Below are 27,348 nucleotides of genomic sequence, written 5' to 3'. Positions count from 1 at the left end.
AGAAAATGCTATCTTTGACAGTGGTGTGGATGAACAGGCAATGGTCCTGTAGGAGTATTTCAGGCCACTGCATGTGAAACAGGAACAAGGTGTGTGTGTGTATGTATATCATATTCCAGGTCATGGATTTATTGTCTGCCTCTCTGATGTACCTATTCCATCTCTGGAGATGAGCCAGAAGCATGCAGCCAACATTCTATCCAGCTATGCAAGCACATTCAGCAGATTGTGTGGTAAATGATACAAACAGGGGGATGGGGTGGGAAATGAGTCTCATGACTGGCAAGTTCAGAATTTAGTGGCCACACAGTACAGGTGATGCAAAGACCGGTCTACACAAAGAAGTTATGGGATTGTGGCCCCATGTGGCACATACTTCAATGATACCTTAGTTAGACTTACCTTGATACCAATACTCAGTGTGTGTGTGTGTGTATATATATATATATGTGTATGTATGTATGTATGCGTGTGTGAGTGTGTGTATATATATATATCGATATATATCGATATACCGAGAGAGCGAGAGAACAGTGCCATGCCTACAGCCACCCAGTGAGTCTGTAGCTAAGATGAACCAGGGAACTGAATCAGGGACATCCTGGCTCACATATGTAGCTACTACGCCACGCCACCTCTCAGCTTGATGGTTTCTCTAGAACCTGATGCATGACTTTCCAAAGCCAAGCACACCTCAAACCAGAAATGAAATTATTACGGCCCTAAGCCACCCACTGTCACTTTTTTCCCTAGCAACTTACCGGGTTATGCACATAACAATTGCAACGATAATTGCAATCTGGACGGCTCCAATTATTGCTGCAATGAGGACATGTGTGAGCTTTTGTCTACTCGGGACTACATAAAGTATGCTAAAGTCCGTCTTTTCACAGTGCTGTCCTGTGTATCCAGATTCACACCTGTAAGAGAAGAGCAAAACTGCCTAGAAGCAAGAGTCTTCTCAACATTCATGCCATGATACAGTGCTGTATTGTAAATGTGACACAAGAATGAAATATGCAAACCGAGGGGGTGGAGGGGAGACACAGAGATCATCTATAAGTGGTGACGTATAGAGCAGCCTTTCCCAACCTGGTTTCTTCCAGATGTTTTAGACTACAAGTCCCAGTCAGCCCCAGCCAATATTGCCAATATTTAGGCATGATGGGAGGCACCAGGTTGGGGAGGGCTGGCATAGTAAACAGGATAATATTGCATTGTGGACCAGTTCAATTTAAAATGACAGAAGTAAACTTTTCCAGAGTGCATCTACACTACATATAAACAATTTCAGGGCAGTCTAAAAATCATGGGAATTGTTGTGTTGAGACAGGTCTCTAAGCAGGGATCATTAGGCCTTCTCACAAAACTACACAAGTTGGTCCAAATATAGTGTCCCAACTGCTGCGAGGATACTTCCCGACATAGCTGCAACCTTAATTCAATGCTGACCAATAGAAGAGTATCAGAACTTGTTTCTTTTTAAAATGTTTTAATTGTTTTAACATGGTGTTATATTCTTTTATCTTTGCTGTTCACTGCTCTGAAATCTTTTGATGTGGAGCGGTACACGAATACTGTAGGTAGATAGATAGATAGATAGATAGATAGATAGATAGATAGATACATACATACATAGATACATACATACATACATACATAGATGATAGATAGACAGACAGACAGACAGACAGACAGATAGATAGATAGAACAATGAAATGTGCTCCAGTACAACAAGCATGATTTCTCCTCCCTCTTCCTTTCCATTTTAAGTTTATTAAAGTGCAATCCATACCTTTGCAGGTATGGAGGAATCAGTACAGGGCTCAACAGAATCCTGCCCCCCCATACCTCCTGTATTCTCACCCCATCCTCTCTCTCTCTCATGTGGTAATGATAATCACATTGCTCTGGTGAGGGGAGGTCTGAATGGGAAGATGAGAAGTGCATTGTTCCTGGTAGGAGTGGAGCAAGAATCTGAAGCAGGGGTGGGGAAATCCATACACACACACCCTGAATAACCAGCGGGATGCAAAATCAAGGTGGGCACAGTCCATCTCAAGCAGGTCTTGATTCTGTTTGTAGCCCTCATTCTCCAGAATCTGGTATCTCCCTCTCCAAGGGTGAAAAATAGGCATCTCCACGAAACAGGCAGCAGAGGGCTCCAAAGAACATGGATGAGGCAAGTGATGTTACCAGAGTCTTTCGCTGCTGGGTATTTTCAGGTTGAACTACAAACCTCATGATTCTCAGTGGTAAATGATGCTGACAGATGCGTTTGACTGGAGGGGGACAGGATCAGAGCCCTCTTCCATTTACTTCCTTGTCCCCTTCTTCACTTTGAGGTGGGATGGGGTAGTAGGCAGTAGAGGGCTAGTATCAATCAGGCCCTTTGATCATTAAAGAGAAACAATCAAAGGTCCCAACTGATTTTTGGGACAAGCACAAAGTTGTTCACCCACTCCTAGTGCCTGGCAATGGCATGGCATGCTGAGGTCCTTCCTAGAAGGCAAGGGGAAAACAGAGCTCCATTGAGCCCTACACCAAAGCTCCCATACGCAGGCAGCCATGTTCACATGACAATGAACCATGCCCTCTTTTTCTTTTATTCTTTTTTGACTATTTTGTTTCAATCAATTCAAGAAGGGTCTACCATGTCCACATACCAGCAGAAAAAGGTGGGCCAGGGATAAATGGATTAACCTATATTTGGAGAATATTGGCACAGCTAAATTATTAAATAATGTTAGAAGAATGTGGCATTCATTTTGATGTTTGTAAAGATGTTTGTAATTTTTCAGCAAGATGTCAAGAGTTTAACAACAACAACAAATGGGGCTTGCTTAAATCCAATCTTTCTCATGTTCACTCATGAGTAGGAAACCTCTAAAATTACCTCTGCTATGGCTATTGCCTCCTGGACCATCTTTAATGTCATGAAGAAATGATATATTAATGAAAATGGTGCCTTCTTTGGTCTAGTGACATACCGGCAGGAAGCTTTTTGTGTGGAATAAATGAATTCACATTTCCCATGGATGCAATAGCCACTGAGACTTTCTGAGCAAGGAATGTGATTTCCAATGTAGATATCTTCTCTCTGGTCACTTGCATCTTTCATAGAAAAACCAAAATAGAAGGAAGATTAGCTTATTTTTTTACCTTACACTAATGCACATTCTTCTGAAAGGCATCTCTCTTTCTCTCTCCAGTTAACAAGTCTAATCTGTGGATACTCAGTGTTCCCCAGTAACACAGAAACAGCAGTAAGCCAATAAACAGAACTAATGGGCCATATTCTAAGACTACTTCAGAAATATTTTCAGCATTTACACAGTTTTCAGTTAATCTATATAAATCAGAAAACCCTGACACTAATGCTATTTTAGGTTTTTTTGGCCTAATTTAAATATTCCTAAAATATAAAAAGAAGGACTTTGGATAATCCAGCAATGAGCAAGAAATATTAAATGCAACTAAGGCATTAACACTTTTTTTTTCAAAAATCTGAAGGTTTGTTGTTAGAATTGCATTATTTTATTCTGAAGTCAGCACCTAGGTTAGCTATAGTCTTGGATGAATGTTTATAATGCAATATGATTCCACTTTCCTGGAACCAGGTGATAGCATTAATTCCAAAACCTAATAATGATAAACTGAATGCTGAAAACCAACCAATATCATTATTAAATAATGATTACAAAATATTCACTTGAATTCTTGTAGCTAGATTTAAATAAGAACATACGGAAGTACATTACTATGGATCAAACAAGGTTTGTGCCTGGTTCAAAATTGATAATGTAAAAAGAGTTATAGATCTAATTCAGTATTTACAAGTCTCTAAAGAAAAACAACCTTTCTTTCTATTTATTAATGCAGAAAATGCATTTGACTGCCTTGAAGGGAAATATATGACTTCAGCAGTAGAAAAGTTTTGAATGGGAGACAACTTTATCCAAGGGTTAAATTTCATTTGCAGTACAAGTAACTTGGCAAATACTTCTCTGTCTTAAACATGTAAATTAGAAGCAGCAAAGTAAGGATGTCCTTGTCCCCCATAGTCTTAAATTGATCACTGACTTTTGTTGTAAAATTATGTTTATACTACTGGCATCAAAATTAGAAAAAAATATAAAATATCATTCCATGCAGATAATGTTTCTGTTTCATTGACTAACGCGGTACAATAATGTTCAAATTATTTATTTAATTCAATGCTATAGCGCAATCCTATTTTTCTGAAAGGGTGCCCCAGGCACCACAGGATGTGTTTGATCCACCCTCCAAGGGTGGAGAGAGAGGTCCACCATCACAGGAGAAGATCTGACCTTGGATCCCCACTCCCAGCCCCCACAGAAAATTCTGCATCACTTACCTCCCTGACATCAGGAGAGGTAAGAAGAGGGCAGATTGGGGGAAACTTTGAATCCACAGGATCCAAACTCCCTTAATCCCCAGCCGCACCCCCAACATGGGGCAATTTATGTCAGTTCAGGAGCTGGAATAAATATTGTCCCTGCCAAATGAAGGGACTAAGAAAAAAAAGAGGGGAACATAAAAGATTTAAACAACAACAACAAGCAAACATGCTATTACTCTCTCACTTTCACTCTGCTGGCATGAGCACAGTAGGGCTTTGAATATGTTGAAGGCTCCAACATCAGAGCTCTCCAAGAACAAGGTTAAAATTGCTCTGTAAATGTACAGAAATCTGGAATTATGAACACAAATACCTGTCCTCATATTCAAAAGGAGATTACAAATTATCTGTCCACTCAGACGGAAAAATGTTTCTGTGTGTGTGTCTGTGTCTTTATGTGGCAACTGGGGCTCCTTCACACTGAGCTTTTATCTTGCAATTGAAACTTCTTCATGGAAGTTTGCAGGCTCTTTACATGACACCATGATCATCCAAGGCATCTCCTGCACTAACTGCCCTTTGTTCTGTTTTTAAACAGATTGCAGATATTGAGCTATCAAATTACCCCGTTGTGTTCCACTTCAGTTTCCTCTGTGAAAAGAGTAAAAGAGGCAAGAAGAGGCGCGAGATCAATGAAAGATAATGGAAGACGCAGATACGGGGAGAAGGAGGGGGAAAGGGGTGGGGGGAAAGGAAGCACGTGAAAAAGGCAGTCGTCGTGATCCTGCATTTAAAACGGAAGCAGAAAGCCCCATTTTAAAGGCAGGATTTCAGGCTGGTGTAGAGATGCCCCTGGTGTAGATGGAACCATGCTTACAAGATCAAGAGCACCGTGCAGGCACATCTCTTTCTTCCTTCTCCCCACTTGCATGCCAATTCCGCTGCCCTTTCACTTTTCAACTTAAATATAATTAGTGTTAAATTTGCAGGAGTAATTTCCCTAACTGTGGTTGGCTCGAATGATTTTATAAACCCATTCCTAGCCATGATTGCAAACTGTGGTTTGGAGCTAACTATGGTTAGTAAAAAACACTGGTACAAACACAAGACTATCATTGTTAAGCTCCATTTCATCCACCAATGAAAGGGAGGGAGAATTTCTGCACATATGTATAGGTAGGCAGTCTAGTAAAAAACAAATGTCTGGGCTAGGAACTTGTGTGAATTTCTTATATGTATGGCTGCTATAATATTCCTCTTTAAAACTCAGCAATGTCCAAGGTCAATCATCATGTGCTCCTTAAAATTTAGCAGAATACATGAAAACTTTGGAGACAGAAATCCAGGGGCAAAGCAACATTTGGGGGGCTCAGTACAAACTTGTAACTCGGGCCTCATTTCTCCCACACATAAATATCTCATGAGTCATGAAAAAAATCTATTTTAATTCTGAAATTACATTTTCTACATTTCTGAAATTACACATGACCCACACGGAGTGAGTGAGTGAGTGAGTGTGTGTGTGTGTGTATCATGCTCCAGTACACTCCCACATTTTGCTATCTTTTAGCATGCTAGACTGAAGAAGAGTCCAGCAAAGCTTGCTGATGTACTTTGTAACTTTTTGGTTGGGCCCAATAAAGGTATTATCCTGTCTTCCTCTTCCTCCTCTAATGGATCAGTGTGGCTGCAAACATTTTATAAACAGACCAAGCTTTAAAGTTTTTTTTTCCTCTGGGCTTTTTTCATTGCAAAATCATTAATTATCTCCCCTTACATCCAGTCATGGGCAGTATGGAGTGTGTAAATGTTGGGCCTGCAAACCCTACCAGCAATGTGGGCATGCACTGTCCCTGGAAGCAATGTTCTGGATTGTTTTGAAGCTTTGTCCCACCCCCTGCGAGCTGTTCCTCCCTCTTGCCTATGCACAATGAACTCTGGGACTAGTCTGTCACAAAGGGAAGCACAAATCTGTCTGTCTCTCAAATGACAAGTCTTGGCTGAACTGCTCAAGCACACTCTCGTGGTTCTAGAGAAGGGCCTGGACCAGCAACGCCGTGCTGAGAATGTTGCTTCTTCTGCTCTTATGAGGCTTCTGACTGGCTCCAGCAAATCTCACAAGATGGGGAAAATAGTCACATAGATACAGAAAAAGCAATTTCCATAAATAGCCTCGAGTGTGAGCTGCAATTTAGCCTCAGTTCTTTTCCCTCATATTAATGGGGTTGCAGTCTGGGCCTGAAGTGTACCCTGCCACACACACGCCCTGCAGAAATAATAACGGAATCTCATAGTTATTATTGTTACATTCTGAATGATAAAGAGTTTGAGCTCTCTGTTGCCCCCCCCCTCCCCCCTGCCCTGCCAGCTTTGTCCATGACCCTGCACAACAGAAGGTGATTGCATGTGGGCAAAACAAATTTCAGCCTGGTTTGCATTTGGGGTTTCGGCCTCTCAGGCAAGGCTGGCCCTCCCATGAAGCAGGGCAATGCACCTGCATCAGGCAGCAATGTGGGAGAAGCAGTGAATTGTGCCATTCTCCCCTGCCATGAGGGCCTGCCACCACTACCCTGCCTCCTCCAGCAAGTGTTCTGGCGAGCCCTGCCAGCCGCTCTCCCACTGTGCCATTTGCCACAGGGAGAGAGTAGCCAGCGGGGCTCTCTGGAGTGGCTGCCCTCCCTCCCTGTTTCCCGTGTTGCATCCCCCCACTATTACTTCTGCTGCCACTACATTGGCTCTATGGAGAGCCACAAGGCCGGAAGAAGTGGTTGTAGGGCTCTTGTGAGGCCTGGGCAAGCTCCCATGAAAGTCCCACAGCTGCTTCTTCTGGCCACGTGGCTTTCTGTAGAGCCAAGATGGCGGCAGTAAAGGTAGGGTGGGTGAGATGTGGCAGCAAAGGAGCCAAATGCAGCAGGAGAGGCCCTGGCCTTGTGCCAGGGCTCTTAGGTTCCACCCTCTATCTCCAGCAAGAACAGCCAAGAAGGAGTTAACAGCAGCATAGCAGAAGGGAACTCCAGCAAAAATCCTTTCAGTTAGTTTCCAAGAATTTCTGATGTCCCAAGGCTCTGAAATAGACCTTGGAGTTCAAACTTCTGAATAGAAGAGAGGTTGACAGGTTCTACAAAGTAGCTAAACCACTGAAGTTGTAGCCTGTTTCTTTGCCTGAAGGGACGGCTTGTACTGGATCTGAATGCTGAATACATCCTTCAACAAGTAGACCTTTCAGCTCAGAAGATGTAAAGGCAATCTAAGCAAGATGGCCTGGAAGGAAATGGAGCCAGGACCTACAGTATCAGAAAGGTGCAGTGATTTTATCCTGAACTCATCTGTGAGGGACTCTCATGTTAAATATGGGAAAAGCAACCCTAGCCCTCCACAGCCCAAGCCAGTTCTCCTGGCTTCACTGAAGAAGATGCATTTTCAAATCATTTAGGGCTGGATCGCATATGCACTTGATTTCTCTCCACTATTTTTGGCCCTTGAATTTGGAAATGGGCCCTTTAGTAAAGCCAAAGTGATATGAGGTAATGAGAGATATGCCTGTGGTATTAGATTTGTAACAGCCTCTTCACACATGCAACTCATCACTTGATTATATAGTTATGAGGTGATAAATACACATATTATTTATATTTATTTTATTAAAAGACTTTAATAGATTAAGATTATTTTATCCTTCACAAGATAGTAATCAGGGTGCTGTTCAGAAGGAGACCAAAAATGGCCATATAATCACAAATATATAAAATACAGCCATGAAACAACTTTAAGAAAACATTAAAATACAATGGGGCAAGGTATTGCACTCATGTCCTACTTTTGGTTGTCCCACAAGTAGCTGATTGGCCACTATATGAACAGAATGCTGGACTAAATACACCAGGTGTAGGCAACATGGTGCCTGCAGACACTGAGATACCCCCGGACATCTTTCCAGGTGCCCACCGAGGTGCTCTACCTGTCCCACTTTTTTTTTTTTTTTAAATTTCACATGTTCTTAGCAGCAACTGGGATTGCTTCAAAGCAAAGTGAGGGCCTCTAGTTGCTGCCATCTTCATTCCTTATGAATGCCTCTGAGGCACACATGGGACTCCGAGACATTCTTAGGATATGTGTGTGTGTGTATGAGAGAGAGAGAGAGAGAGCGCGCGCATGCCATGTGTAATGAGCCAGGGTGAGAAAGACTGTATCAGTTGTGATCCAGAGGGAGAGAGAAAAAAAGATAGGGGAGAATGTGTTGGCTGGCAGAGGGGGAGTGGGGAGAAAGACTTTGCCTTCTGTGAAATAAGTTTCTATCGACACTGAAAGCTGTGGGTTCAAAAGTGTTGTTTTAGTGTGTTGGGGCTCAGACCCCACCTCTGCCTTGCACTGAATCTGTTGGGGAGGTTACTTGGCCTTCTTGACTAACCACGCCTCTCATGGCAGCCATTTTGTAGTGATGCCCACACATCTTTTACATAATCAGATATGCCCATGGGCCTAAAAAGGTTGCTGACCCTTGACCCTTAGTCTGATCCAACATGACTCTTATGTTCTTACTACCCAATTAAAATATCTGAGCAAACAGGGAAGTTTTAACAGGGTGCCAAAAGCTGGCACAAGCCGGGTTTCTATGGGGAGCATGTTCCACAAACAGGGTGACATAACAGAGAAGGCTTTCTCCCTGACTGACATGTAGAAGGTTCTTTAAGGAGATTGTCCCTTGCAGAACTTAAGACACAGGAAGTCTGGTATAGGAAGAGAGACTCCTTTAGGTTTTTGGGTCCCAGGCAATTTAGGGCTTTACAGGTTGAAACCAGCATCTTGAATCAGGTCCAGAAGCAACATGTGCTTACACTGCTATATGAAACCGGGAGCCCTGGCTTATCAGGGTTCCCAGTCATGTGAGACTCTCTAAACACAGTTACATCGCCCTTTGCAGACCTTCCCTGGCAACATGGGGAAGCCAGTAGTGGAGTGGGTAGAAGCACACATCCCTGGCTCCCTCTATGCTTACAGGACAGCACTCTTCAGCTCCTGGCTTCAGTCTGTATAAAAGGATATTGAAGGAGAAGGGAACAGAGATAAAGGCAGAAGATGTCATGCATTTTCCAATGGGAGGAAACTATGGGGAACAGTACAGCCAAGGCAACTAACACACTGAAAATTACAGTGGATTCCCTTTATGTGACCGATTAATAAGTAATACTGTGTAGAAAGAGCTGAAATCGTATTCCAGACTTTCCAGTCAGGCACTGAAACATAGGCAGTTAACAGAGTTCCTGGGATTGTACCCTGTCTGTTTTGTCATTGGAACTCTGCAAAGTGCCATGTGCATGATGGTGGCATCATTTTGTTATTACTGACTGTGAGCAGGGAAATTACACGTTTGAATGTTCTCCCACAAGAAATCTCCCTGCTCATGGAGAACTAGCATGTCAGGAACATGGTTGTAGCACAGCCTTCCCCATGATGTGCTCATTTTTTATAAGCAGGGGATTGCCCCACCTGCAGACTGAAATGTTATGATCCCTGGAATTCTGTACCACTGGGCTTATCTGCATGTGTGGAGTGGTTCTGAGGACATGGGAATCACAACTGATGCTCATGAAAAATGTCCTAGGATGCATATTTACACAGATAAGCTGCCCCTTCACACTTGAACTGCTCCTTTTGGTACAGCTAAGGTAAGTCAAAGAGTATTAAAAGGCTGGATATAGTAAAACTCTTTCCGAGCATGGTCTAGGAGTGCAAATTAGGTAATTCAGATTAATTTATTGACAAAAAGGGTGTGATGTTATTATGTGCTCTCAAAAAATATACCCCTCCATTCTCTGTCCCAAAGAGAATGTCAACCCCCACCCCAAGCCTTTTATCTCTCCCACCCCCCAGCACAAATTTATCCAATAAACAATAAAAGGGAGAGAGGGAGAGAAAGTGACAAGAGGAGGAAATTGCTTTTCTGTAGAAATGCCTTCCTTTCCTAGTTTCTGCAGGCTTTAAAAGTCACCTTTAAATCTGAAGTGCAGAACACAGGAAATCTATTTTGTAGGAATAAGTCATTCTTCAGAACAATACATGAAAACTTCTTTTCCACTCTTTAATAACAGGAGTGTGTTTAGCATTAATATAAGAAACACGTAAGGGCTTAGGCACAAAAGAACGACATCATAACTCTATTCTTGGACTTGAAGGGTGGGGGGAAGCAAAAGGAACACTTCATTTAAGACTATTTATATGCTAAATTTCCATGAATAAAAAAAGAAAAAAACAGCTTTATTATATAAAACATCTCATCACACACACTGCAAAACTGCCAAGGCCATCAGAGGTGCTTGTAAAATGGTATTTGTTCAACCAAAAATGCATCACTTTGAAACAGATTGGAGGCAGCAAGTTATTTCAACATGTTTAACTCAATTATTGAAGTATTTCAAAGCCTTTCCCAGTAAATATTTTCTGGAGGGAAAGACTTGTTTCTTTCAATACTTAATGAAGAAGAATGTATATACCCTTGATTAGGATTTTCTACGATTTCCATGTTGCGGGAGAAAAAGGTGCTCCCCTAACCTATACATTCTGGCACAGGAGCAGCTCAGTGTTAGAATCATACCTTTCACATCTGGCCGATACTGCATTCCATCGTCCTTCTTCCCCAATAAGCTAGTGTCATCGGAGACTATTTGGGGGAAAACATAAAACAGATACCTGAGGAAACGGCTGAACAGCAGGAATACGTTGCACACTGTGTTTCTCTCATATGGCTAAGAAAATGATATTGTCCGTGATTGCCCTTAGCTTCTTCATCTATGGATGCAGTTTAATGTTTGAACTCTAGTAGATGAAATGGAAGAAAATGCCCCACAGAGTTGGTACCTTCCCATTTTCTCTAGCTACAGTGAGCCAAGTGCAGGTAGCAAAATGTGGTCACAATATACCACATTTTATGTTAAGCTGTGTTATTTTACCTCAGCATCATCAGCTCCAAACTGAGCTAACCATTAAAGGATGAAGGAAAACACAATAAGAGAAAATACAACACTCTAACCCCTTAATAGTTATAGTACCTTAATTCCCCCCAGTATCAAAACTCATTCCTTCAAATCCCTCAGTTATAGAAACAACCATAAGGACAAGTTTTGTACAGTCAGAGCTGTGTGTACTCCATAATTCTACACCAGCACAGAAAAGCAGACCAAATAAACCATGTTTCTAGCTCCTGTGGATGTAAAAGTATTATCGAAAGTGTGTAGACAAGGTCTGTTGAAATTTCAGAAACCAAAGAAGTGCCTGGATAAGATTTCCAGTGCTCAAGGTTTAGTACTTCAGATCCCATGGAGCACTTTGCCCCTCCTCATAACTTTGTTGTTGTTGTTCAGTCGTTCAGTCGTGTCCGACTCTTCGTGACCCCATGGACCATAGCACGCCAGGCCTTCCTGTCCTGCGCTCTCTCCCGGAGCGTGCTCAAGTTCATATTCATTGCATCCGTGATGCTATCTAGCCATCTCATCCTCTGCCGTCCCCTTCTCCTTTTGCCTTCAGTCTTTCCCAGCATCAGGGTCTTTTCCAGGGAGTTTTCTCTTCGCATTAGGTGGCCAAAATATTGGAGCTTCAGCTTCATTATCTGTCCTTCCAATGAGCAGTCAGGGTTGATTTCCTTTAGGATGGACTGATTTGACCTCCTTGCAGTCCAGGGGACTCGTAAGAGTCTTCTCCAGCACCACAGTTCGAAAGCATCAATTCTTCGGCGCTCAGCCTTCCTTATAGTCCAGCTCTCACAGCCATACATTACTACTGGGAAAACCATAGCTTTGATTAGACGGACCTTTGTCGGCAAGGTGATGTCTCTGCTTCTTACTATGCTGTCTAGGTTTGCCATAGCTTTCCTCCCAAGGAGCAAGCGTCTTTTAATTTCATGGCTACAGTCACCATCTGCGGTGATCTTGGAGCCCAAGAAAGTAAAATCTGTCACTGCTTCCATTTCTTCCCCTTCTATATGCCAGGAAGTGATAGGGCCAGATGACATGATCTTCGTTTTTTTAATGTTGAGTTTCAAACCAGCTTTTGCACTCTCCTCTTTCACCCTCAACAACAGGCTCTTTAGATCCTCTTCGCTTTCTGCCATTAGGGTGGTATCGTCTGCATATCGGAGGTTGTTGATAATTCTCCCGGCAATCTTAATTCCGAGCTGTGATTCATCCAACCCGGCATTTCTCATGATGTACTCTGCATATAAGTTAAATAAGCAGGGCAACAATATGCAGCCTTGTCGTACTCCTTTCCCAATTTTGAACCAATCGGTTGTTCCATCTCTGGTTCTTACTGTTGCTTCTTGACCCTCATACAGGTTTCTCAGGAGACAGGTAAGGTGGTCTGGTACTCCCATCACTTTAAGAATTTGCCACAGTTTGTTGTGATCCACACAATCAAAGGCTTTAGCATAGTCAATGAAGCAGAAATAGACGTTTTTCTGGAATTCTCTTGCTTTCTCCATGATGCAGCGAATGTTGGCGATTTGATCTCTAGTTCCTCTGCCTCTTCTAAACCCAGCTTGTACTTCCGGTAGTTCTCGGTTCGCATACTGCTGAAGCCTAGCTTGTAGGATTTTGAGCATCACCTTGCTGGCATGTGAAATGAGCGCAATTGTGCGGTAGTTTGAACACTCTTTGGCGTTGCCCTTCTTTGGAATTGGAATGTAAACTGACCTTTTCCAGTCTTGTGGCCAATAAATCAGGCAAAATAAAGAGAAGTCTGTAAATGTGCGTTACTTTCATAATTTATACAAGGCACAGAACTGTTATTTAATATAGAGTCCTGGAGATAGCAACTGGGTGTTGCCCACTTCTTTGATTTGTACTGGAAGGAATATCTGCATGTGAGTTTCATAAAAGCATTATAGTCAGTGAAGATGTGCAACCAGCAAACCAATTGCTCATATGCAGAGAAATGTATGAAGTAACAATACACAAGACTGTATATGCATTAACACATTTGAAACCATCAGATGCTTGCCACCAAATAGAGGGAAATGGAAAGGATCTATTATCAGGCATGGGAATTAAGGTGTTGCTATCTCCATGATGTGTCCTTGTTTTGAGGTCACATCACCAGAGATGGAGGACATTGGTGGATTTCCTAGTAAAATGGTATTATGCAGGCAACACTGTTTCTTTTCTGGAGTTCACAAACAGATAGTGCAACAGAAAGCTGGAGTGTATGACCTATGTATATCCAAGGGCAGCCATTATAGGGAGACATTTTTGTGGAGAGGCTATCCCTGAAACCAGAGAGAGACTGAGGGGAAGATGGACCTGAGGGAACACAGGAAGTAGGGAGAGAAAGAGTGGGAAGTCTGAAAGCCTGGTGATGTGTGTGACATAGAACAGCTACAGGTGTTGAGGGTCCTTCACAGCCCTTTATTTCTGGTGAGCAATAAAAGTTCCTTCTGTGGCCACAGATGTGGCCACTATCATATAACACTATTGTCCTGGCAAAAGGTGGTGAAATTATTGTTCAAGAAAAATTTCCTAGGAAACCAGTGATCTTAGAAGTTGCTACTGTTGGGATTAATTAGGGAATATGCTTGTCAATTTTGAATGCTAATTGTGTAATCCCCCTTGGAACCAAATCCAGTGAAGGGCAGTATATAAATATTTTAAACAAACAAAAAACAAGCAAACAAAGGAAATGTGGTTTGATTCAAAGATTATTCAGTCAAGATGAGAAGTGTACCTTCCTTGCTCAAGAATATGCCAATCAAATCTAGAATATTTCGTAATCATTTTTCTCTGGGTTGATTATTTCCTGCAAGCTTGTGCATGAAAATTTAATATGTAGCCTGAAAGATGACCCATGTACTCTAAAGAAGAATATAAGCTGGTGCCAGAAACATGAAAAACTGCATTGTCTTTCCTTTCAATGTAACCATCTGAGTAAGCAATCCCAGTTTATCTGTACCATCTGAAGTCTCTGTCTGTAAGCCTGCTTGTGTGCCTGCCTTTCACAAAGGGGGAACCCTTTGGCTGCATCAGATAGCCTAAAGGACTCTAGACTGTGAGAACATATCCCTATTCTTTTCTAACACTCCTAAGCCATTGTGACAGTAAATGCAGTTTCCATTGTGAAATGCAGGGCCTTTATCTGTGGGTGCTGAAGTGTGCCCAACTGCATTTTATCCTTGGATATTCCTCCATGCCTTGAACCACCAATAAATAGTGTGGCAGCGAAGAGTGCAGAGGAGACAAATAGCCTTCTGCTCTTCACAGCTTTGGCTGGGTGGGTACTCCCAGTACTCAAACTATGTAGTATGGGAGTGTATAACCACTGAACACTGTGTCAAAATAAACAAATTAAACTTCACATAATATTTCATCACTTATGTTAGAGACCACATCCAACAAGAACGATGCTGCATTTCAAAAAACGTGATAGCCCTACAACGAAAGCCAATCTCCTTGGGAAGTCATACACTGAGCACAACAAATGTGCATTGATGCACTAAAATCAGTTGAGAACAGACCAGTGAGTGACATCATGAAGCGCAGCAGTCCTGAAAATATTCAGCTTCAACTATTTCCAGAGATGTGTGTTTTCTGTACTTAAAATGAGGGGGAGGGAGAATCAAAATTCTGTTCCAAAACAAATTGAATTGTGTGACCTATATAAATTATTCATATTAAGCAGAGTTGCATGTTTTCTCTGATTTTGCAGAATATGTTCTCCAATTTGTATTTATTATGTACAGTTTATTCCACTGCGGCTAGCCATTTGGTGGGACCAAAACCTATACAGGGCATTGGAGTGTGTGGAGACAGACATACACACTCACACACAAACAAAGCGATCTGCAAATCTTATACAGCAACTCCTCTGGCTTCTTTTATTTCATCTAGAATTGCCATACTTTTTTTTTGCAACCGTAAGAGCTAGAAACATGTGTACGTGCACACGTGTATGCGTGTGTTTTAAATGAAAGCTGAGACTTTTAGGCAGCCTAATCCTATATACTATCCTACATTCCGTATCTTTTCTGTGCTTCTGCAGAATCATACACAGAGCCTGACATGAAAAATCTGGATGTAATTCTCTACTAAATAATACAGTTAGAAGTACCTGAGCAATGTCCAAGGTGTCTGATATCAATCTGTTCTTGTCTCAGGCAAGACGCTTCTCGAACAAAGCATGGGTTGTTATAAGAACTTCCGTCAGATGCACAAACAGGGTTAAAACTGTAGCCACTACAGTCTATGTTGCATACACACCTGTTCACACAAACATGCATTTAGAGCAGGATCACCCACTTGAGCACTTCGTATAAATGACATTCTTATATTTGCAGGATATGTTTGAAAGGAAATCATACACAAATATATACTTAATTTTATAATTTAATTATACGGGTGAATATAACCATCTAAAACGCACCTCAAGAACCACCTTTCCCTGTATGAGCCTGCCCAGACACTGAGATTGACATCTAAGGCCCTCCTCTCTGTGTCCCCTTCAAGAGATGTTCAGAGGATGGCGACAAGAAAATGGCCTTTTCCATGGTAGCCCCATGATTATGGAATGCTCCCCCCAGGGAAGCTCACCTGGCACCAACTTTGTCATCTTTTAATCACCAGGCAAAGACATTTCTCTTTTCCTGGGCATATGGATAGTTCCGTGGCCTGCCTTTGGCACCTTTTTTTGTTCTTCACTCCTGTGCTGGATAGGGGATTATTTTTGTCCTTTAGCTGATATTTTAGAAGAGTACTTTTGTAAATGTGTATGGTTTTAATGAGTATGCTATTATACATTTTATTGGGTGTCTTTTTGTTTTTATTATTTCTTTGTAAATCACTTTGGAACTCCTTTCAGTTGTGCAAAGTGATACATAAATGTAATAAACTAAACGAACTAAAATGAACCCATAAACCCGCAGCTCAAAGATCATAGTACACAGTAGTCAGATGCAATCTCACTCTTACAGTCAAGCATCTTTCCTGCTAGAGAAGATCAGCAGTCTGCACTGAAATGAGCCAACCCAACCCACCATCTGTGTGTCACAGCCAACCTGCCAAATGCTTGCTTGGTGATGCGCAAGTGATGTAGAAGCACTGCATGCGCACCCCAGATGCAGGATACCAGGTTTCCCACCATAATGCCCTTTTGCTTACATTTGTTGGCTGCTTCCATTTAATCCACAATTCATCTTTTAATAGTGCCCAATCAGCTGGTTCTGAAAGCTGATATGCAGAGCATGAAACTGATCCCACACACCCCATGTGTTTTGTTTCCAGTACATGGAATTTAGAGGCACACAAGGTGGAACTACACACAGAAACCTCTTATTATACACCAATTGCCTTTGCTTGATCAGCGCAATTGTCTTACGGCACGATCCTATACATGTTTAGACAGAAAAAAGGCCTACAACTATCTTCATGTGTAAAAACACTGGCCCAGTGCATGATCTGGAGGAAAACAATATGGGTCAACTGCTGAATGAAAGAGGTCTGTCCATGAGCAGTGCCTGATGAAAGACAACAAGAGAACCAAATTTAATTCACTCTGAGCTTCTTGAAAGAAGAGTGAGCTATAAATACAGAGTTGAATCCAGGCTAAATTTGGCACACTTACATCCCATTGGAATCAGTGTGAAAAGTTAGTCGTGACCAGCATAAATCCCACTGATTTAAATGGAAACTAAGTGTAACTGGATCCAATCCATAACAATTAAATTTTGAATTTTTTTAATCTATTGCTGGGGGCGGGGGGGGGGGCAGAAGCTGCAGCAACAAAACATTCATTCATGCTTTTGAAAACTGATTATGCAGTTCTGAAAAACAGGATTAGACAATCTGGATTATTTCCTATCATATTCAGTTAAAGCACTGGCAGGCTTTTCAGCAGAGTGTTACACCTCACTGGCAACAAAGAGCTGTGGAAGATGGCTTACACCCAACATCGCTAGGCAGTGGTCTGAGTGCCTCCACAGCAGCCCTGTACAACTCATGGCACCCTACCCCCAAGTGATAAAAGGTAAAGGTAAAGGTGTCCCCAACCGGTCGTGTCCGACTCTAGGGTGTGGTGCTCATCCCCGTTTCTAAGCCGAAGAGCCAGCACTGTCCGAAGATGCTTCCGTGGTCATGTGGCCGGCATGACTAAACACCAAGGTGCACGGAATGCTGTTACCTTTCCCGCCGAGGCGGTACCTATTTATCTACTTGCACTTTCTTGCTTTCAAACTGCTAGGTTGGCAGGAGCTGGGAATGAAGACGGGAGCTCACTCCGTCACGCGGCACTCAGGTCTCGAACTGGCCTGACAGATACCTTCTCCCCATCTTGACTGTCCCAAACAGACACACAAAAACAGGTTTATTGAGAGCCTGCTAGGCCACTGTAGTTATGCTGGCCTTCTCTGCAGGCAGTTATTTATTAAACCCTATCGCAGCAAGATCCAAAACAGGGATAACCAACAACTGCAGTCTTAGGGGAAAATCCATTCTCCAGACAATCAGCAGGGGCCTGGGAGTGATGAGCTTCATAATACAATTGGCTTCATCTAGCAGTGAGGTTTATGGAGCACACACAGCATTCCATACAAATATCTATATTTACATATTATATACAACACTGAAGCATTCAAATGTGGAATCTCCATTTCTTACATAACTTGAAAACGTTTTCGGCAGCCTCAGCAGAGGCCAAATGATTGTGTTGGGGTCCTATGTAGTCAGTTGGATGTCTCTGGTCTAAATGATCAGTTTAGAAAGCATTTGTCTGGGCTGATGTTGCTCCAGCATACATCAGAATCCATTTCTGCCCATGAAGGATTCGTAACTTAAATAGCCCAGAAAGAGAAGGCATGGGGAAGAGAAACAGAGCAAAACAGAGTGATAGGATAGCTGCAAAGATTATGCTAATACTATAGCATCACTATAGAGATAAAAGTGTTGTAACACTTCTTGTATAATTTTCCCCACTACTTCTTTCCTCAGCATGAGCACAAGTCTTACAGTTCAACTCATAGATGTTCATCAGCTGATAACTGCAACATCAAGTGATGATTTACATATGTGAATGAAACATCACAGATGACACTCCACAGAGGTTCTTAATCACCTAACTTTAAACACAGTGCTTTTCAACAAATACACTGAGCAGCAAGCCATCAAACACAAAAAATCAAATGAAGCATATATGTTTGTGAAGCAGGCCTCGGATTCCCTGAGCTTGACTCTGTTGAAAGCATCTATAAGTCTGGGTCAGTCTGACAAATATCCCACTATTAATTTCATGTAGTACTCTAGACATATATAAACCATAGACCATAGCTGTACTCTATGCAGATGATTCTGTCATAATGATGCAGTACTTAACAGTTATTGAAGTTTTGAAACCTTTGCTTGTCCAAACTTCTAATTTTGAACTTCCATTGCCTTTTTCATGCATTTAGGCAAACTGAAGGTTTGCCTGGGGTAAAATAACCTTTTCAGCTCTCTCACATTTTAGCATGTTTCTTAGTTTTTCAAATGTCTATTTTCAAATGTTGCCCAATTTATAACTTTGTCAATTTTAAACACAGACCAGGGTTCAAATACTTGTTATGCTTTATGAATGTTGAAGGGCAGCAACAACATTATTTGAAATATTGTTTTAAATTGTGAGAGCACATTTCATGGAGCACAGGTTCCAGTTTTTGCTATCTTAATTCCATAACTTTTGGTCTTCCACTTATTCCCCCTGCCCCACCACCATATATATACACACACACACATTCTGATTTAGGGATAAGCAACTGGAGGCTCATGGGCCAAATCTAGCCTCTGAGGGCTTTCCACCTGGTACCCAGCATAGCCCGATCCCAAAGACCTCCCCCCATATACATAATTAAACCCTTGAGCCAGGCAAAGGGCTCTTTAACCTCCTCCTCTATACTGTAAACAGCAACGGTGGGTTTGGCCGAGCCCTCCCCTTATTAAGCCCTTCAGCTGCTTAAATCCCACAGCTGCACAAACCAAACATAAGGAAATGGGAGTGAGCAGCTGAGGCACTCAAAGGAAGGGATTGGGATAAAGCCTCTGTTGCTATTCACAGGGGGAGACATGGGGTTAAAGAGCCCTTTCCCCGTGACGTGACTTGTGTAGGACTGAGTCAGTGGTGGGGCCAATTTGCTGGCCGTTGCTCCACTGAAAAGATGGCCTTGCCCTTCTTGGAATTAGTTACTGATCCAGTGCTAAGGAAAATATCTAGACTAGATTTAATGGATACAGCTTTGCTCTATAAAGGCCAAAGTCTACATACTGCAGCCATGTAAAGTAGAATTTCCACAGTAGGCTATCCTAAAACCAAACCAGCTGGTGACTAGCGGATTGGCTCCTTTCTCTCAGTAGGAAACCAATGCTGCCTTGAGAGAGGTGATGTTCCATCCCAAGTGTTGCCATGGATACATCCACAGTCACAAGCTTCTAGCGGTGCCGTTCAACCCTGTCAGTGTCATTCAAGGGTAATTGGAAACAACAGGTCACTGAGCAGAGTGGCATAATTTGTTCAGATGCCCACTTGGAGGGCATCTGAACACTAGCTAAACAAGGAAGATACTGCATTGCTCATCTTCATGGACCTTGGGAGAAAGACATTTGCCTTTGAAGAAGTGTATCTCTCCATCAGAATATGTATTTATTTGCAACATTTGCATCCTGTCCTAACCTCCCAGCAGCTCAGGGCAGTACTCAACCTTTTTACCCTCATAACAACCTTGTGAAGTAGATTAAGCTAAGAAGGAAATAATCTGGCTGAAGGTCACTCAGTGAATTTCCTGACCAAGGAGGGATGGTTCAAATCCAGTACTGTAAGAATGCTGCATTATTCTGTCCACTACATTTGCATCTATGTCCATCAAAGATGATGTGTGCAGTGAGGAGGGAGGGGAGCAGGCTTTTGTGCACAGACCCACAGAGCAGGGGTCCCCAATACAGCACCCATGGGCACCTCCAATGATGCCCACACAGCTCTTAACTTCCTGCCTCCTTCAAAAAAATGTTTTTAATAAGGATTGAAAAATGTTAGGGCACCAGGTTCTCTTTCCTGTCAAGCAGGCAGGAAGAGAAAGCAAGGCAAAGGGGTAGAGGGAAGAGAAAGAGCAAGGCTAGAGGCTGGGAGTGGAGAGAAACAGCAAGATAAAGAGATGAGTGGAAGAGAAAGAGCAAAGCTAGAGGCTAGAAAGGGAGAGAAAGAAGATGGCTAGGGGCGGGGAAGGGAGAGAAATAGCAAGGAAAGGGGCTGGGGTATAAACATAGCAAGGCTAGAGGCTGGGAGTGGAGAGAAAGAAAGCGCAAAAAGGAAAGGTCTGTGAGGACAGAAGAAGATTGGGCAGGCCAAGAAACAATGCTTTCCATTTCCCCTTCCTTCCCAGCCTTGCTATTTCTCTCCCACCCCGCCACCTCTTGACTAGCCAGGCCCCCAAAACAGCCGTTATGAGACTAGCCATATCCTCCATGGCAGCCATTTTGTGGTGATGCCTACAGCAGTTTCTCAAATTCCCAAATGTGCCCACAGGTTCAAAAAGGTTGGATGTTGTGCAGGAAGGAACCCTATGTTCCACATATATTCCCAGCTCTACTGAGCTGGGCACACATCTACCAAAGAGATCATCAAAGCATTTGGCTCTGACAATGCCCATAGTTTGTTTTGGGGATGGAATGATTGATTTTTGTCACTCTTGCCTCCTAATGGGTCATTAACACTGTCAATGCTAACAGCACCCCTCCCATCCCTTCAGTAGGGAAATGGATGGGTGCCAAGATGTGTGGAGTTAATGTATTTTATAGGCTGCACTATCCCATAATCTGAGGGAGTTTACCACTATTACAAAATATGATGTCTCTGGCTTGGTTCATACATGCACATTTGTCCCTTGATGACTGCACCATCAAATGAGGGGTGGGCTTAGATATGTATGCCCAGTGGGACATTTGGATTTGCCCCCTCCCTTTGAACTGTAGACTCCCATGCCATATCACACACTACTTTTGAAAATCTCAGTTTCAGAAATGGTTTCACTGGGTGACATGGGAGGCTGCTGCTTGAGAAACACAAAGCCCAGTGTGTCCTTTAGCAGGTGGAACTCTTCACATTCTTTGTTCTTTGGATCATATGTATTGTTTGAGCTTTTGTATCCAACTGGTATCCCGGGGTGGGGGGTGGAGAAGGAGAGAAAGAGAGAGGGAGAGACTCATGCTTCCTTAAAACCTTAAGGACTTTCAAGTCAGTCAGGCATTATGGTTTTTGCTTCTGTTACATCTTGGGGCTGACAATGCAACCTTCCATACAGAACTTCCAAAATATCCACAAAGCACTTAACAGATTAACATTGCATGTCTGCTCACCAACATAACAGGAAGATTTGGTGCCATTTCTTAAAGTTTCGGGAGTATACTAAAATCACATATGGGAGAGGGAAAATCAAATTACCCTTGGCACAGATGGCTTTTGAAATATAGATGCAAAAAGCAAAGCAAATCTCAGTGGCCCTTAAGTTCCAGTAATGCTTTAGCAAATCTATATCAAATGGCATTTGTTTCAGCAATAAAAATCCATATCATTATCTTCCTGGTTCCTTTAATAATGTTAATCATATTTAAACAATCCTCCTTGCACTTGAAAATAACAAATCAAATATCTCTGACAAATTTAGTGTGTGCTTGGAAAATTACATGTGTTTATCTAGGCTATGACAACAGGGAAGTACCTGTTAAGTAACTCATTCCCTACTGTAAACGCTGGTTTACCACATCTTTGTACTAGGAAGCTTAAATCTTAGGATGCATCCCTGCATATATTGATTCATATTTAAAGGCTCTGTTGCTGCAGTCATAGAGCAGCCAATCCTACCACCTCTGCTTCTATTGGGGAGGATTCAATACAGATAACCTCTTAGTCTGTCCTGTCTACTCATAGGTTTCCTCCCATGCTGCTCTACAAACACATGGAAAAAGCAGATCACAAAGGCAGGAGCCAACAGCATCCTTGCTTCCTGTGCCAGCGTTATACCGCCCTGTGTAGCCTCAAACCTTCACATGCCCAAACAACGACATCAACACCAGTCCCCATCTACATGATCTGCTCCCTTCACATGTTATCAGAGCAAGTGTGGAAGTAGCCACACCTGTGCTAGTAATGTTTTAATCATGTTTCAGAGAACGATACTATGCTTGAAGATACCTAGACCAGGGCAACTGGGACTTAAATGCACATATCTATACCTTCCTTAAGCGTTTTTAATTGGTTTTATTCCAAATAGATGGTCATTGGCATATTCTACTTCATCTGCCACAACAAGTAAGCAATCTTTCATCTGTAGGAAACATTGACTCTTTGGCCACTTGTCTTGCCCACCAGAAGACATAAAGGATCAGCCCTGGCCTGTGTTTGCCTCTGCCCAGCAGTGGTAGAAGAGTGCTAACAGGGACAAGTCCCCAATCATTGCAGCTGCCTCTTCTGAGCACCAGAAGAAAAAAGGCTAAAACAAGCTGATGCCCTTTGTTCAACATATTGGGTTGGATCCAGACTTTGAGACCCTTCAATTAGACCCATTGAAATCAACAGCACTTAAATTAGTCATGACTAAATTAAGTCTCACTGATTTCAACAGGTCTGTTTTAAGCATGACTAAGCCTGGATCCAGCCTATTATTTTCTTTCACTAGGAATGTGAGAATCAGCCATCAGTAAGTGAATTTTCTTCCTTCTGATATCTATTTGCTACAATATTTGTGATACAACCTCAGGTCTGGAAACTGAGGTGGGAGGAAATCAGCTGGCAGGGGAGTTGCAGGGGGAAACCAGAAGGTGAGGAAAGGGTTACGCACTCACCACCCGCCGCCCCAGCTTCTTCACTGCAAACTTCACCATCCCAGACCTAATGACCACTGGAGAACAAGCAGCTGGCCTGACTACATGAGGCTAAGGCGGGGGGGCTGAATTATAGCGAGGAAGGCTAATTCTTGACCTGAAACAAGCAGCCAAGCCTTTGATGGCAATGTTTCTCCCCTGTTTTCATTATCAGACTACACTGTAGAAACGCAGACACATGCAGTCTATAAATTCTGACCACAGTGTGCTCCAGAAACAGCTGCCCAGTTGTGATGCATGCTGTGGTCTGAATTGCTGTACAGGCTGAGGAAAGGGTGCAGCCTGAGGACAGGATGCCGTTGGGTGCGGTGCAGCCTGAGGACAGGGTGCTGAACTAGTAAGACTTCTTTTCTCTTCCAAACTGAGGCTGTAATCCTAAACACATTCACTAGGGAGTAAGCTCCACTGGACACCATGGGAATTATTTCTGACTAAATATGCATAAGATTGCACTGTAAATAAATGTGATACATGAACCAATTCTTCATTTACCTTTTTTAGTCAGCTCTCTCTTATCTGCCTCTCTCATAGGATTCTCACTATAACTATGGAACTTGCTACCACAAGACGTAGTGATGGCCACTTATCTGGATGGCTTTAAAAGGGGATTAGACAAATTCATGGAGTGTGACTATCAATGGATACTAGCCATGATGGCTACATGATACCTCCAGTACTAGAGGCAGGATGCCTTTGTACACCAGTTGCTATCGTACTCATGTCCTACTTGTGGGTTTCCACAGGCAGCTGGTTGGCCACTGTGAATGCTAGACTAGATGGACCTTTGGTCTGATCCGGCGTGGCTCTTCTTATATTCTTATAACTGAAAATAGTGAAATATAACAACGGTAGATTTGCTGTGAAGAAATACACATTTTTAAGAAGTTGTAACTTGAGAGTCTTTGTGCATTCTATAATGCTTCTGTGTATTTGAGAGTCTTTATATAAGCCCATTCCTTTCTCCCAGAAGCTATATTATCTGTTATTTATTTATACATGAAATGGAAAACCAAGGATGAATTATATTTTAGTTATATTTTCTCAGCATGATTCACTCACATATTTATATGCAGAAATGTCACAAAGTGTACTAATCTGAATCTATCTGAATGTTAATTTTCTAACCATGCTGTGTAGCTCATGACAACCACCTGCTCAAAATTCACTTCTTTCTCTTAATCAGCCCAATAAAAATTAAAATAAAACATGCACACATACACAAGATCTGCAAAGATAACAGAAGTGATAAAGTTGTTTATATTTTCTGTGCTGAATGTAATGTGCTGTGGTACCTCTGGCAATCTAATTACAGAATACTGCTAGGGGTGAAAAATGCAAGTTTGCAATCTTTGTAAGGATAATTTTTCCCAGAATGCCCAGCTGAGGTGACTCCATGATAATGGTGGCATGCTTCAATAAACTGTAGGAAAGCTGGCATTCTCTAAAGGTAGGTGGGCAGCTGGCATGAAATGCAAGTCTTTGTCTCTTAATTGTCTAAGCGTTTACAACTTTTCATCCAGCCTCTAGCCCTCTAGCTTTGGTAAAAATGATCCAGCATCTAGGGAACAGGAAGCACTGAGCCTTATCTCTCACATCTGTCAAGCACAGAATATAAAAACATAATTTTTATCAGGTTTTTTTTTTTCAGACAATGGGTTGGAGCCAGACTGGCCATTCCATGAACAAAACGGAGGCTTCTCTTTACAGAAGGCACTGGGTTCCAGCAGAGGCTCCCCACTGGAGAAAGTGGGTAGGGAGGTGGTATTGCCAATTCCTCCTTCCTCTTGCAGCCCCCTGTGTCACTTCTCATGCTGCTCTGGAAGGTCCCCAGCCCTGGAGAGCAGCTTTTCAGGGGGAAAATGGAATCAGAAAGGTTCCTTTCCTCCAGCATAAACTGGAATCTGCTAAGCGCTACTCTGGATCCACCCCATTATATTTCCCTTCTCATAACTGAAACCAGTTAGGTAGGGAAGAGAAGGAAGAAAGTGCCATTCACACATGGATCCATAACATGTGAGTTGAAAGAGGGTCAGATGAGAGTTTTTCTGCCACCAGCTGATGATTTCTCCCTGTCATAGAATCATAAAATAGTATGGTTGGAAGGGGCCAATAAGACCATCAAGTCCAAGCCCCTGCTCAGTGCAGGAATCATGATATCCCAGGACAGTGTGGGAACAGCTGCCACAGTCTTCAATTCATTCCAGATGCTGTTCCTGATCAATGCTGTGCTTCTGATTTTGTCACAGAAAACACAGCTGTTATACTTACTGTGAGCTGTTTTCCCCTGACTTCTCCCTCCAAGCTCCAATAAGGTATGGCTCAGCTGTAGGCTCTGTTGATTGGCAGAACTTTCAAATTTCTCTAGAAGTTTTTAGTCCCTGCCTCCTTAGCTCCCGGTTCAGCTCGAGTTCCCCAGTCCAAGCACTTGCCAAGCCTAAAGAGAACCCACTTAAGAAAGAAAATGAAAACAGAAACCCGCCGAGGCCCAGCTCCCCCCACCCTAAATAGAAGGACCAGCCTCCACAAGGAGAGATGGAAGAAGGGTATAACAACAGAACATTTATTGAACATCCCTTCACAGACAAGGAAAACAGTAATATAATAAACCACAAGAACTGCAGGCAAAGGAAAACCTGAGCACAGCATAAATAAGAACTGTAACAGAGCCACGCAATAGTGGAACCAGTTTGGTATCCTGTACCAACCACACCAAAACCAGCAGACGGGAGGGATTGGAGCTACTCCAGGAGAAGTCAGGGAAAATCTGCTCATGGTAAGTGCAGCAGCTGTGTTTTCCCCCCGACTTCTCCCTCCAAGCTCCAATAAGGTATGGGATGTACCAAAGCTACAGCAACCCAGGGAGGGATAAAAAGAGAGAGAAGTGGAACACCTTGCAGGGGCTCAGCGAGACACAGCCTGAAGGACCCTCTGGCCAAAGGCCGCCTGTGCAACTGCCCATTTACAGATACTGCAGTGCGTAATACATGAGCGATCAGAGGCCCAGGTGGCAGCCTTACACATCTCATCCCAAGAGGCACGGGACTGAAGGGCCCATCCTGTGGCCGCCCCCCTTGTAGAGTGTGCTATCACTCCTGCAGGTGGAATGGACTGCAGTGCCTCATAGGCAAGCCTTGATCCGCTTAGAAACAGTGGGAGCTGTGGCTTTCCCACCTGTCTAGTTACAGCCAAAAATGATAAACAGAGCCTGATCTAAATGGCCTGGTTTGATTAATGTAAACCCTCAGAATCCTGTGTAGATCCAGGGAATGCCAGGCCTTCTCACATGGGAGCTGAGGATTCGGATAGAAGGTAGGAAAAGCTCCTGAGGCAGCGGGTGTTAACCTTGGGGTGAAAGCCAGGATCCAGATGACGGATCACCCTATCTATGAAAAAACTGGCACAGACTACACAGGACAGAAAGAGCTCCCAGTTCTGAAACCCTCCTAGCTGACATAATTGCCACCAAAAGGGGAACGTTCGTTCGTTCGTTCTTTCTTAAACAGAAAGTAAAGTGGTACCTTACAGAGTGATTACAAAGTTAGCACGTTGAGGATTAACATGAAGTTCCAGCTGGGACACCTATGCATTACTGGAGGTGCTATTTGGGTACAGCCCCTAAGGAAATGGGTGATGTGAGGATGGGGTGTGATGCCCTGGAAGACATCTCAGTCCAACACACTAGCAACTGCTGAAACCTGGTGCCTGAGCGTACAGGTTTAAGCCCCTTATCTAATCCAGACTGAAGAAAATCTAAGAGGACTGGTACAGAAATCTGGAAGGGGTCGATCAACTTCTCCATGTACCAGGAGGTGAAGACCTCCTCTGAAAAACCCAGAATGCCCAGATTGTCCCACTCAGCATCCAGGCTGCTAACTTTAGGAACCCTGGGTTGGGGTGGAGAACGGGGCCCAGGCGAAGGAGGTCCCTGGATAGGGGGAGGTGAAACAGAGGGCTCACTACCAGTCTGAGCGGGTGAAGCAACCATGGACTCCAAGACCAGTACGGAGCCATGAGAATGCCCCTGTAGCTCCACCTGAGCTAGGACTTGGGGAATGATAGCAAGTGGGGGGAAAGCACAGAGCTCGCCTCTCTGCCGCTTGTGTCCCTTG

The 27,348-nt window shown here is 43.0% G+C and overlaps 1 protein-coding gene across 1 annotated transcript in view; it reads right to left on the bottom strand.

Annotated features, from left to right (window-relative positions):
• TMEFF1 (transmembrane protein with EGF like and two follistatin like domains 1) overlaps positions 1-27,348 on the bottom strand; it is a 112,823-nt gene that overhangs the window by 5,714 nt on the left and 79,761 nt on the right. The window contains exons 6-9 of the mRNA XM_084848150.1: positions 15,456-15,604; positions 10,957-11,022; positions 2,992-3,115; positions 762-920 (exon numbers count right to left, since the gene is read on the bottom strand). Of these exons, the coding sequence (XP_084704276.1) occupies positions 762-920; positions 2,992-3,115; positions 10,957-11,022; positions 15,456-15,604 (498 nt within the window). The remainder of the gene's footprint in view (positions 1-761; positions 921-2,991; positions 3,116-10,956; positions 11,023-15,455; positions 15,605-27,348) is intronic.

This window comes from Heloderma suspectum, chromosome 4 (genome assembly GCF_057233095.1).
Source record: "Heloderma suspectum isolate Gila_16-S chromosome 4, 16-S_ref, whole genome shotgun sequence".
Taxonomy (NCBI): domain Eukaryota; kingdom Metazoa; phylum Chordata; class Lepidosauria; order Squamata; family Helodermatidae; genus Heloderma; species Heloderma suspectum.
The sequence above is the reverse complement of the archived record's forward strand: the minus strand, read 5'-3'. Positions and strand labels throughout refer to the sequence as shown.